The 14,155-nt window shown below is 36.3% G+C and overlaps 1 protein-coding gene across 2 annotated transcripts in view; it reads right to left on the bottom strand.

Annotated features, from left to right (window-relative positions):
• PAPOLG (poly(A) polymerase gamma) overlaps positions 1-13,338 on the bottom strand; it is a 29,948-nt gene extending 16,610 nt beyond the window's left edge. For both annotated transcript variants that reach the window (XM_044264017.1, XM_044264018.1), the window contains exons 1-7: positions 13,103-13,338; positions 10,107-10,268; positions 8,122-8,188; positions 4,407-4,488; positions 4,065-4,174; positions 2,948-3,001; positions 1,068-1,179 (exon numbers count right to left, since the gene is read on the bottom strand). In XM_044264017.1, the coding sequence (XP_044119952.1) occupies positions 1,068-1,179; positions 2,948-3,001; positions 4,065-4,174; positions 4,407-4,488; positions 8,122-8,188; positions 10,107-10,268; positions 13,103-13,119 (604 nt within the window). In that variant the 5' untranslated portion in view covers positions 13,120-13,338. The remainder of the gene's footprint in view (positions 1-1,067; positions 1,180-2,947; positions 3,002-4,064; positions 4,175-4,406; positions 4,489-8,121; positions 8,189-10,106; positions 10,269-13,102) is intronic.
• Positions 13,339-14,155: the final 817 nt, after the last annotated feature.

The raw sequence follows: 14,155 nt of genomic DNA, 5'->3' as shown, positions 1-14,155 counted from the left end.
GATTTTAATGTAAGAGTATAAAAAGTTAATTGATGTGGCTTTAGAGTCAATATTCAAATTAACCTTTAAAAAAAACACTTTTACTAACCAATTAAAAGGAACAAACTTCTGATATATGCTACAAACATGGACAGACCCCACAAACACTATGTAAAGTGAAAGAAACCAGACACAAAATACCACATATTGCATGATCCCATTTACATGAAATGTCCAGAAAAGGCAAATCTATAGACACAAAGTAGAATAGTGGTTGCCTAGGACTTGGGGTTGGAAAGGAGAATGACTGTAAATGTGTAAGAGAGATCTTTTGAAGATAAAATGTTCTAAAATTGCATTGTAGCATATAACTCTGGGAATATGGTAAAGACTACAGAATTGTACTAAAAAGAACAAATTTTATGACATGTAATTATACCTCAATAAAGCTGTTGAAAAGAAAAAGGATACTGTCACTGGTTAAGTTTTGCTGTATTATCAAAGAATATCCACAATTTTCTGAAAAGGCTATTAAAATTCTCCTCCCTTTTCCAATTATGTATCTTTAAGCGGTCAGATTCTACCTGTGCTTCAATCAAAACATTACAAGAAATGAATTGACTGAAAAGACAGATACGGGAATCTAGCTATCTTCCATTAAGTCAAAGAGTTTTGCAAACATGCCAAAAAAAAAGAAAAAAGCCAGTCTCACACAAAAACATACTTATATTCACTTAGAATGAGTTATTTTGAAATAAATGCTTTAAAATTTTGTTTTTATTTCTAATATGGTATATATTGACAGATATAACCCACATAAATGGAAGATCTTTGGGGTTTCTCAATAAACTTTTTAGAGCGCAAAGGCATCCTGAGACCATTTAGTTTGCGCACCATCACTATAAACATAAACATTTCAAATAAATGTGTGTCTTTTAAAATGCCTAAATGTGCTCAGATTATCTAAAGAAAAATCACATCATTTTTAACTGAGTTAATCCAATCCCTTAAAAAGTCCATTAATAGTTCTGCAAAAAAGATCTAATTGTTTTCAAGCAGATATCTGAGATTTCTTTTTAGAAGCTTACCATTTAGGCTGCGAATACACCTTATATCAAGGCTTCTCAGTCGAGAGTCGTCTCTTAGATCTAAATTATCTGATATGGTTTGAATTGCCAGTCTTGCAAAGACTAGATCAATCTTTGGAAAGATGCAAAAAAAGAGAAAAATATTACTTTTTCTCCTTCTAGTCCATTCTCCCCCCACCCACCAAACCTCAAAAGTATAAAGTTCTAATTATTAGTTTGGGAAGTTCTACCAAAACTTCAAAAAGATTATGTAGGCAATCTCACATGGGAAAATCACTGCAAAGTTGTGTGATGGTAATTAAAGTCACAAATTAAGGGAAAGCATTTTAATTTTAGCATATATGCCAAGCATTAAAAAAGAACATCAAAATCTTATGAATGAATTTCTAGATAAAGATGGCAGATCCAACACACATTTACATTCACTCCCTCTTGAAACCCCACTAAAACACCAGTAAAATTTTATTTTTTTTTTAATTTAATTTTGTTTTCTAAAGGCATAACCCACTAGGATGAAGGGAATAAAAGGAGACAACAGCAAAAACTATGGAAGAAGATGGATAAGTGGTAACAGACTTAGCAGATTTAGGAAAGCAGAGATAAAAAAAATATTGTATCCAGGAAAGGATAGGTAGCTATAAATACATACATAAATAGAAAGGAACATTTAGAAAAATAAAAAAGTTATTCTTAGAAATTAAAAACATGACAGCAGAAATGGAAAACATTAGAAAGCTTGGAAGATGAGAAAACCCCCCAAAGCAGAAATATAGAGATGTGGCTGTTCAATATATAGAAAAAAGAGAGAAAACAAAGGCAGGAAATCCAACAGCATTCAATACAATTTCCATAATTGAAAGGACAGGAATTTCCAATGTGGAAGAGGACTACTGAGTGCCTAGCATATTTGGTTGAAAAGACACATACCAACGTACGTTACCATGAATTTTACAACTATGAAGCCCAGGAATAAAAAGATCATATTAAGTGTCCAAAGAGACAAAACAGGTCACAAAAGATGAAAAATCAATATGGCATCACACTTTCCCACACAGCATGAAAGGTAGAAGACAATGAAGCAAGGCTTTCAAAATTCTGAGATACCTAGAACTCTATACTCAGCCAAACTATTATTTTGGTGTAAGAACAAAATGAAGGCATTTTACTTAAACACACAGGATCTCAAAAATATGTGCCTTTCACAGGAAGCTAGTGGATGAATGACATTAAAATGACAGTAAGTCAAAAAAGAAGAGAACTCTAGACAAAGGCAAAAAGAAATCCCAGGATGATAGTAAAGAAAGATCCAGGATGCCAGCTGTTTCTCCTTCATGGAGAACAACTGGTGTGGAATCCAACATGTGAGAAGACTCATATATTTTTTTAAGATGATAATGATGGAACACCTGAGAAATCTAAATCTATTTAGAGAAGATTCAGACAGCTAGCAGAGACTGACTTTTAATTAGTGTTAAGTATAAAAACCAAGCAAACAAAAGGCAAAACAATTATTAACTCCCAAGAAACAAAATGCCACAAAGAACAATAATCTAGTACACTTTGTGCTCAGTTTCAAACATTATTTATAAGATAATAATGTAAACACTGAATATTGATCCAATCAAAATTATAACAATTATTTTAGATTATAGGAACGAGAAGGGTGTCTATAAAAATCATGGGGTAGGGATGGAAGCTGGTTCATTTTCTATAGTGAGAAGTCAATAGATACAGGAGAAAAAAGGTAAACTATTTAAAAACAATTTGATTCTTTAAAATATGTGTCTTTGTTGGTCTGATTTAAAAAAAACAAAACAAAACTGAAAAAAGCCTTATGTATTAATTCAGTTGCAAAGTCAGAAAAAATATTAAACACTTACTTCAATTCCATCAAATTCAAATTTTATAACAGGTACAAAGGCATCTTCTACAGCCTACAAAAGAGGACAACAATTAAAACACGTAAATAATCCTCTAAAGGTGTAATCCTTTCTCTATCCTTCCTAACTGCCAATGATGTGAATACCTTCTATCCTTCCTAACTGCCAATGATGTGAATACCTTTGCTAATAAGAAAATGTTCTTGGTATCACATTCCAAGTAAGTAAGTGCTTTTACTCTGTGACTGTGTTATTTCAGATACAGAAAATGTCATGTCAGTAATTATCTAATTTATTTATCCTCCTAAAGATACTCATCAGAAACTGGCAGACAGAACTGCCATCATATGGGTACTCACTATTTGTTGAGATTAAACTGAAAACCAAATATTTACAAAAAAAAACTAGTTCGAAATTAAAATATAATCAGAGCTCATGATTATATCTATTAATACAATGTAATTTAGAATCAGTAGAAATGTCCTCTTTCTGAGATTTCTTACTCCCCCAACCTAACAAATTCTTAACCTCCTTCTCCATTCCCAAATGCCCAAATAATGCAGATCCTTTCAACTTACCCTAGCACTTTAGACTGCGTTAAAGCTATGTTTGTTTAGTTTCCCTAATCCCTTCCTCCCATAAACTATGTCTTGTTCACTACTGTATTTGTGGGACTAAGGACAGTATCTGACAAATCACTGGTGTTGAAATTTCATTTATTAAATGAATGGCTAGATATGCACACAGAGAGTAACTGAATCTTACACATACTAACAGCTATCATTTGATATGCATCAACCACTTATCAAATATTAGTCAATGTTAATGTCAATTATCTCATTGACCCTCAGGAAAACCTTTAAAAAATTTATCACATCATCTCCATCTTACAGCTTTGAGGAAACTAGGCTCAAAGAACACAGGTAACTTAAAATCTAAGAGCTAATATGTCGTAGATTCTAGATTCAAACCCAGGTCTGTATTAACTATAAAGTCCATGTTCTTAACCATCTGTTATTTTAAAAAGATATAGCAACTTCTTAAGAAGTAGAACAACAATCATAAGCCCAAGTTTTTGTTAACAAGTTCAAAATATTAAATACCAGAGGATACTTACTCTTAAGTTTCTAATGCCATCTTGATGTTTCAGTTTTTCAAAAAAAGACTGAAAAAAATCAGATCTCTCCACATGTCTTGGAGCTACACAAAGTGCATCAATGTCAGCTCCTGTAAATCAAAGTATTTCTAATTAAGACTATATTAAGTATGTGTTATATTTTTGTTAAAACATAAAAACATTATGTTCAGAAGAAAATATGTAAGATGAATACAGGAAAATATTAACAATGATTAGCTCTGAGAAGTGAGATAATGGGTTTTTCTTCTGTACTTCTAATTATGAATAACAAGTAAGAGTTTGTTACTGAAAGTTTTTATCAGAACACAGAAAAGCAGTTACCTTTGGTGTGTACTCCAAGCCTATAGGAGCCAAACGTGAAAATTTTACCACCAACAGTAGCCACAACAGAAGGTGGGAGATTCTAAAATTAAATTAAATTAAATTAAATTAAACAAATGGCATTGGATTGTTGAAATTATTTAGCATAAAAATTGCCTAAATACTACCAATATATAATATATTTGTCAACTTTGGGAAACTGAGATTTCTGAAAGTACTTCAGAGCTCTTTGGGCTGCAGCTTGAAGTAATGAGAGTATTCTCAGAGGGAAGACAAAACAAATTCATACCTACTATACATGCACACATCTCTCGTAAGAAAACCATTTTTTATCACTTGACCCTACTTGTCCCCTTCCAATTGCCTGTCTTTGACTCCATCCTTCTGAAGTCACCAAGGAGCTCTTAACTACCAAACTAATGCACTTTCAGTTCTCTATAGTATCATACACTTAACTCATTCCACTTCCCCATTAGTTTCTGGGACAAATACACTTAATTTCTTGATTGAGCTTATGCAACCTTTCTGCAAGAAAGTGGTCATCTTGAAAAGACCTCCTTGTACGAGGTAGTTTAACTTCTTTAATGAAAGCTTTTGGACTGTACCAGAACTATAAGGCTACTCTTCATCTTTCTCTGGAGCCAATTCTAATTTCCCATCAGGTATTTTCTACTCATACATCCTGATCCACTTCAATATCCTGCTTAAAACAACATATTCTTCCTATGATAAACCAGGTATCTCTTCTGATTTCTCTTTCTGTTCCTCATTTTCCTTAATACCTGTACCTATAGTCATTATTCTTCTTGGCTTACCAATTCTTAGCTTATATCCCTACATGTCACCTCCTTTTTATTCAACTACTGTGCCCTTAATTCTAGGCTTTAATAGAATCTTAAGCTACTTTCTTGACCTCATTTATTTTCTCCTATTCCATTTTTTAGAAAATTCACTTGATGTTCTTACTCTATAACTCTTCTGCTCAAACATTGCTAATGCATTCTTCTCTGACTACTTCTCTGACTAACTGATCCAAGGATCCTTGGATCCTGAGAATCTCCACAATGTACTCTTACGGGATCTTTGTTGCCTTGTCTCCTGATACTCCCTTTTGAATCTCCAACTGTCGACATGTTACATAATCCAGTATCCTTTCCACCGCACTTGCCATTCTCCCCACTTCAAATGCTTGCCCATCTACTCTGGGTATCTCAATACCATCTGTTTTTTCAAAGTTCAAGTTCCACCTTTTTCATGAAGCCTTCTGATGATCCACCCCTTCCGTAAGAAGCTCTTTTCCTTCTGTGCTCCTTCACTATTACCTTTAACTTTTTTATACAACATTTATTACTGACCTTCTCCCCCTGAATACATGTTCCATCCCCTCAACTATATTTAAACTCCTTGAAAATAAGAACTGTATCTACTATCTCTCTTGTTTTTTATAATGCCCAGTGTGAGCTTCAAAGAATAATATCCCTTAATTAACTTAATAAAACTAGCTATGTAACAGGATATTATATTTGCTACTTCTTCTGTTGAATGGATATTAATGTTTATGACTACCAAACATGCTTTTAGAACTAGAAAGAAGTCAGTAAATTTATTAATATGAATCAAAAGGATAGAGAAGATAGGACCTTTTGGTTTACCTTCCTACTTTCTATCTTAGTTTACTTTCCTACTTTGAAAAGATTCTTGCATAATTAATGAGAAAGTGGTACACCAATCAAAGTAAAATATTTTTACCACAAACCACAGTATTTAACTAAAATGATCTGTTTGAGTTGTAGATGGCTTATAGCTTAAATATCCCAATTGTACGTGGAACAGTCAAATGATCTTTGCTCTAACTCAAACCCTTCTGATATTTTCTGAACTAAAATATGCACAAATCAAAGGAATAGTTGATACAGAAAATGAAAAAAAATCACTTTATCCACAGTGGAAGATGTAAAAAACAATTAAAAAAAATTTTAATGATATTTTATTCACTTTGCTTAAAAAGAAAATCCAAATTATGGCAAAGTCTTAAGTTTTTATGCCTAGAAACTAAATGTAAGCCAGCGATTGCTTTCTGCAGATTAAAGTATTAATATGAGTAACATGGGAGAAAAAGCAATTTAATAAAAACAAAAAAAATCACCTTTTGACCTAGAAACAGAATATTACCAGAATTTTCTGTTAAGTGTGAAGAAACCCTGAATAAAATTAGTTAGGTACATCTCTCAACAAATTAATATAGTCTCTTTTGTGAATAATACTACTTCATTTATTTCAAATGCATTCTAGACTAGGGATGGAAGCAAAGACGTTGCTAGAACCACAATAGCTGACATAAAGACCACACAAAGTCATAAAGCTTATGATTTTAAAATAATTCTAGCAATTTGAGTATTTGGTTTGCACATCCATAGTATTTATGGGCTGATCAGAGAGGGACAACAGATTTCTTTAACATTTATTTAATGCCTGAGCTCTGTCCTGAGATTATGTAGGTGACCAAGACAGGTTTTTTTCTTATGGAGCTGATTACCTAGTAGCAGAAAAACAAACATGAATTTTTTTTGTTTCTCATGACTAGCATTTCACCTGCTCAGAATTCAACTTATCTGAAAATCTCAACTACTGATAACCCTGCTGAGAGTTCAGAAATGAGTCAGAGAGCTGTTTGGCAGCAAAAGTAAACAACATAAAGACCATTTATTTAAACCCGATGACTGCAGACTTAGCAGAGTCCCTCATGACCTTATTCTGTTGAAAAGAACCAATTTTAAACATGTGCCATAGGCACAGAAAGAAATACTAAAATTTGAAAAAGAAAGAATTCTAACAGGTGTTTATCTAATTTCTAAATCCAGGTAGATTAAGGAGCAGAGAGTTTACAGAGAGACACACTGACTGCTGTGATATATTAACTTTCAGCTAACTGGTAAGGGGAAAAGATGGGAAAACTATAAAAATTATAAAAAGCAAACAAAACTTAAAATACAACAGTTTGGGTCACTCAGTGAAGGGGCAAATGGTATCACCCAGTTGCATACACCCTACTCTGATTAAGTACAGCCACTAAAATAATATTCAGTGATGATTCCCAAACATATGAAAATTCAATTACATTCAAAATCTCTAAGAAAGCAAGAAATATGTAACTTGTTTTAGAAGAAAAATAAGCTACTAGAGGGGAAAAAAGGTCACATAATTATAAATTAGGATCTGCAAAATCCTATATCTCAGGGGTCAGGTAAGTATGCAAATGGAGGGTACACATAAGAAACCCAGAAACTGACTGATAAATGACAGGTGCTATGTCAGAGAGAGCAGGACTGGTGGGGCCACAAGGGACTGGAGGGCAGGAGCCCAAAACCATTCAAGCCTATTCCTGCCTTGCACAAGGCAGGCCCAATGTTGCCAGATCTGGTATTTCACAAGATGTCTGAAATCTGGCTTTTAAAGTAAAATCCCTTGATATTTAAATTTTGGTACACCTCATGTAATTCAAGCAGGAAATCTATGTAGGATTGTAGCTAGACACTGGGGTAAATTCTCATTTATTTATCTCATTATCATAATTTAGAGACTTAACTGTCTAGAACAATTCATTACCAAGTATACCAAAAAGTCTATTTCAGATTATTCTCAACTCCTGCATCTTATTACTAGGACTAATGATCAGGACATAATGAAACTGAATCCAACGAGTTTAGAGTCTTACCTTACTCTCACTGACATCAGAAATCCATTCTTTTACTAAATTATTCAATTTACCAAGAACAACAAGCCTATAATAAAAAATAACATGCTTTAGATCAAAACTAAGAAAACCTAAAAACAGTATTTTAAAAAGTAGTTAAACTGTAGGCAGAATCTTTATGTTGGCGCCAGAGTAAAAGCACATTATAAATAGGCTAATGCTGTCACATCTGTCAACACATGGCACTTCTCTTTGATGCTTTGGGTCCCCAAGAGTTCCAAAGAAATGACGATTGTGATAGTATGTGGGTCTTTGAGCTACCCTGAAAATTCAAGAAGTTTAATAAAAAATCAAAATTACCTTCAATAAGTCTGCAGAGGCCAACTGAATTGTCAACTTTCTTTCCCTTACTATGGAATAAAATAAACTCAATGTGGTGATAGAGGTTAGCATTCTCCCATCTAGTCAGAGATCTTTGGATAATTAAAACAGGTAAATTAAATATTGGCTAATTTTTTAAAAAAGATTTTATTTGTTTATTTAAGAGAGAGAAAGAGCATGAGTAGAGGGAGGGGTAGAAGGAGAGGGAGAAGCAGACTCCCTGCTTAGCAGGGAGCCTGATTGTAGGACTGGATCCCAGGACCCTGGGATCATGACCTGAGCCAAAGGCAGACGCTTAATGGACTGAACCACCAGGCTTCAAATATTGACTAATTTTTAAAAAATAGTATTACTTGAGTGCCTGGGTGGCTCAGTGGGTTAAGCCTCTGCCTTCAGCTCAGATCATGATGTCAGGGTCCTGGGATCGAGCCTTGCATTGGGCCTCTCTGCTCAGCAGGGAGCCTGCTTCCCCCCCCCTCCTCTGCTTGCCTCTCTGTCTACCTGTGCTCTCTCTCTCTATCAAATGAATAAATAAAATCTTAAAAAAAAAAGAAAAAATATTACTTAAAAACAGCAGTTTGATATTAAACCAAACTTTCAACCAACAGCATATCTAAATCCACATTAAAAAAAAGAAAGAAGTAAAAAAAAAAAAAAAAGAAGAAAGAAGAAAAGTAGAGTTTAGACATCTCAAGGATAACATATGAAAAATGGAATTCCTGAGATGTCCAAACTTGCTTTTCCCTCAGCCTTCTCTGGGTAATAGAACTCTATCCCTTGAGGTGCTAAGATCCAAAACCTTGGCATCATCCTTAACCTCTGTCTCTCACATATATTCCAGTCATTAAACAACCTTACCTTTAAAATATATCCAGAATTCTACTTCTTATCACCTCCACTAATATCCCCCTTAATTTAACCCTCCATCCTTTCTTCCCTGGGTTCTTATCATAGCCTCCTAACCAGTCTCCTGACTTGTGCCCTCAGTCCCTCTTCAGGCTATTCTCAATATAGCAGCCAAAGTGACTGCGTTAAAACATGAGTAAATCATGTTAATCTTCTGCTCAAAAACCTAATGGCTTCTGATTTCACTCAGACTAAAAGCCAAAACTTGTACAGTGACTTACAAGGTCCTAAGTGACCTAGCTCTCCCTCCAAGCAACTTCCCACCTCAAGTTCTTTGAGCCCACATTCACCCGTTTACTTACTTTGCTCTGGATACCCAGGTTACCTTACTAGGTAATTCCTTACATATAGCAGGTACACTCCTGCCTCTAATCTTCTGCTAGAGTACTCTTCCCTCAGGTATCTATATAGTTCCCTCTCTCACTTTGAAATTTTTCCTTAAATGTCAATAAGGCCTTTCAGATAACCTCCACTTCCAGCTTCATTTTTCTCAGCAGCATATGTCATCTGTTACATTCTGTTTATTTTATTTATCTGGCTTATTGTCAGTCTTTTCCCCTAACCTCCACCTAAAATATAAGCTCTAAGTGGGCCAAAATTTCTCTTCATTTTGTCATTTTTTTGCATCCCTTGGCAGGGGCATGGGAGGTACTTTACATTTGCAGAATTAATGATTAAATAACATACTATAAAATATTTTGCATTTTTAAATGACATACCTGTGGTTCAATTCTTCCTCATCTTCAAACACTCCAAATGGTTTCATAGCATCAATTAATTTCTGTGTGTAAATATGATCAATTTCTTTGGGACATGCCAAACTAATTGGAGAAGTGATTCCATAATGCTTTTGTTGACGCTGGCTGTCCAGCATGGTGTTTCTGTTCAAGAAAAATGAAACAGCAGAAAAAAATTTAAAGTATCATATCATACTGATATAGTTAATCTCTCAATATACTCATTAATTTAGCTACCTTAAAAGTTTACTTACAGTTGCAGCAGGCGTTTTTTTTTTTTTTTTTAAGGGGAAAAAAGGGTATTTTGTGTTTATTTTGATGAAGGGCTATTCATACTGCCTCCAGCTTTCATGGTTAGGATGTCTTTTCAAGCCAAAAGCAGCATGTGTTGGCATCAGGACAACTGTGCCAGCACCACTTAGCTCAAATGCAAAAAGCCTGAATGGGAGCTGGGCCAGGGCCACCTCCACTACACCCTGTGGACTTAAGTCAAGTACCATCTATATTCAATCTTTGAAAAGCAGTCAGCCACTTGAAAGAAAGCTCTGAGTAATAACAATGTTCTTTCCCCCTCAGGAAAGAAACAAAAACATCCCATTAGAAGGTCCTTGTGAAATATCCTGGCTTTTAAAAAGAAATCACGACTCTATTTGTCCTTGAGAAACTTATATTAACATCCTTTGCTCAAATCAGAATTTATAGTCCTAACATTTTGTAACTCTAGTTAATTGTCCTCTTCATTTAGATTGGTACTCAGACCATTTTCACACTAAATAACTACGACATTCTTTATACTTGTATCGGCACAATACAAGCCAACCTCTAAAACATTCCAGCTATCATGAAATTATAGTCTTGAATAAAGTACAATCGATTTCAATAATTTCCAAATAAATTTTGGGACCAACATGGGTTAGTAAAACTTTTTATTTTGCTAAGAAAGTAAAGCAAAAATAAACATACACAATAACCAACTAAACCTACCATCTATCTTCACCATTAGATGTTGAGGACCATTAACAACGGTAAGAATGTAATCTCAAAATATAAAAGAAGTCTTTTAAATGAATAAATTAGCTCTGTAAACAATAACACACAAAAATACAGTAGTGATTATTTTTTAATTTTTAACTGGTCAAAAATCTTATTGCTATGAAGTTCTTAGGTATGCTCTTTAACTAAAGATTTCATTAGGTAGGGAGGGAGAATCAAATGGAAGATAAAATAACCTATATATCCTCTGAAAGGATTCAAAGAAACAAAAGGGAAACACCAATACCAGTGACTTTAATTTCTTTCTGGTATTAATCTTCCTGTGGAACAAACAAAATTTCAATTAGCTATTTCAAGTAACTTCTTTTTAAAGATTTAGCTTTTTGCCTCTAAGAGAGCTATTTTAGTATTGTCTGTGTGTGTTTAAATATGTATGGTAAATGGATGGGACAGACTGATTATAAGTGCCATTTTACAGGTAAGCACCCAAGATCCAAGAGATAGGAAAAGCCAAAATCTGAACTCCAAAACCGAAGATCTTTCTACCACTCCATTCTCCCTTCAACAAATACGTCTGTTCTGCTACTATGATCTTGGGTCCCCCTTTCTTATCTATGTGATGAAAAAATTGGCTATCAAGCTTCCTACCCTACCGGTACTAGACAGCGGATAAATTCCAAATCTATGGTTCTGAACCTCCCTCATTTGGAGGGGAATAGGAGGGAAAGCCAACCAAAAGAATCCCGCATTCCCTTCAACTCATCAATTTCACTTATAAGTAAACACCCTAGAGAAATTCTAGTACAAGTGCACAAGGAAACATGTACAAGATTGTTCACTGCCACACTGTAACAGTAAACACTCAGAAACAACCTCAAACAGTCACTAACAGAAAAGGGACTAAGCTAAGGTGTATCCCTACAATGGAATACAATACAGTCGTTAAGATGAATTAATGAGAGTTGAAAATATTAACACGGACAAAGTTCAAAGATACTATGTTGCACTACAGAAGTTGCAAAATGACAAGTATGAAACCAGCTATAAAAAGCTTAAAAACAAGTAAAACAATGCCATTATTATGGACACTTACATATGTTGTAATAGCATTTTTTAAAAAGCAGTAATAAACATCAAGTTCAAGACTGTGTGGAACTCTGGGAAGAGAGGTGAATGGAATAGGAGGAGGTAAGAGAATGCTTAAGACGTTATCTGTAATGCTTGAGTTCTTTTAAATAAAGGTATGTATGTACACACACCCCCCACACACATAAAGAATTCTATGCTTTGGGAGAGACGAATGGTGGCTACACAAATGATGCTTATGTTATTCTCTGCATTTTTCTGGTTAAATTAAATAATTTCCTAATAAACCAAAATATTAGGAGCTACAACAAAATCCTGCCAAACACGGAAACCGTTTCTGACTTATCAAAGTGTGAGCAGGAGGTATAGACCGCTAGTAGATATACGGTGGGTCGGTGGGGGAAGCTTGGGAGGGCGAAAAGATCCTAGCTTTTTATTAAAACGAAACGCATGGGCTGGGATAGGTCATTTACTCCTGAAGACCAGGAGACAGCCGGTCCGGAGGGAGGAGGGGGAGGTAGGGGGATGGTATTTGCGCCAATGCAGACAGGAGCAGAGACGGGCTCAGACAGTGCTGGGGGCAGGAGAGTGACCGACAATTTCTCCCCACGGACACCCGCGTCTCTCCGGGCGCTCCCCTGTCTGGGGGCGTCATCCAAGGTGGGACAGGAGAAGGCAGATGGGGACTCCAGGAGTCCCCGAGTCTGTGCAGGGGTGGCCAGGTGAGCCGCCGGGTGTAGGGGAGGTGCCCTTGCCGACCGGCCAGAATCGGGGAAGGAGACCACTCGGGCGAGCTCCGGGCAAGGCGCGAGGGGAGGGAACGGACACCGGGTCCCGGGCCGACCACCCCAACCCACCCCTCTCCGCTTCGCCCCCAACCGCCGTCCCCCACCACTTACGCAGACATCTCTTTCATCGCTTCCTGCGTCTCCCACACCGGCGAGTATCTTTCTCTCTGGAGTCAAGTTCTTGCTCTTCCCTTCTCCTCTTGTCGACTTTCCCCTGGTCGCTTGTAGCTCGCTTGCTCGCTCACTTTCTCACTTACTACGGCCGAGGCATCCAACCGAGTAGTGAAAACACCACAAAACCGGCTCTATTTATGACAATACAGCGCGGCCGACGCCAATATGGCGCCGCTTCCCAGCCTGCCCCTCGCCCGCTGCGGCCCCGCCCCTGGAGGCCTGGACCCGCCCTCGACCCCGCCCCCTCCTCCTTTGGGTCCCGGGAGGCTTCGGTGGCCCCGCCCACAGGGGGGCGCGAGCTCTGGCTGCAAACGCCGGTCGAAAGGGAGCGTTTCGTCCCCTCCTTTGTCCGTGGGACTGTCAATCCAAGCAAACCGCTTGGAATGTGATTAGGAACATATTTTCCTTGTTTCACTAATGAAAGACTAGGTTTTTAAAAAGATCACAACCTTGCCTAGCAAATACTAGTTTAACTCTTCCGTTATCTTTCACCTTTAATTAGTCATAATCATACGTAATCAATCAACTCGTGGAGATTTTGTCGTGATAGGGTCACACCAAGGAACGTGTGACTTTACAATCATCCCAGGGAAAACCAAGCTTGTAAATGGGAGGCTAATCTGTTCACTTCATCTCTACCTCCCCCTGATTTATGACATTCTGGCAGTTGCGGTGGGGGTTGAAAGGACAATCGCTAGCGGTTTGCGATAGGAGGATTAATCCAAGAAATAATTTAATATACTAAATCATTACAAAGAAAAGGATGTCAAGAAGCTGCCTTTTCTCGGAATGTGACTCAGAGCCATAGAGGCGATTACTTATAAAATTATTCATTCATTCATTCATTCATTCATTCAAAAATATTTATTGAAAACCAAGCGTTATTAGGCACCAGTGCTTTAATGGAGCCTAAAACCAGATGTAATCTTTAACCTTATGAAGTTTGGAATTTAGTGAGGAAACAACCAAATATAAATGATATTCTTCTGT

Source organism: Neovison vison, chromosome 8, assembly GCF_020171115.1.
Source record: "Neovison vison isolate M4711 chromosome 8, ASM_NN_V1, whole genome shotgun sequence".
NCBI classification, from domain to species: Eukaryota; Metazoa; Chordata; class Mammalia; order Carnivora; family Mustelidae; genus Neogale; species Neogale vison.
Note: the sequence above shows the minus strand (reverse complement) of the source record. Positions and strands in the feature narration are given on the sequence as shown.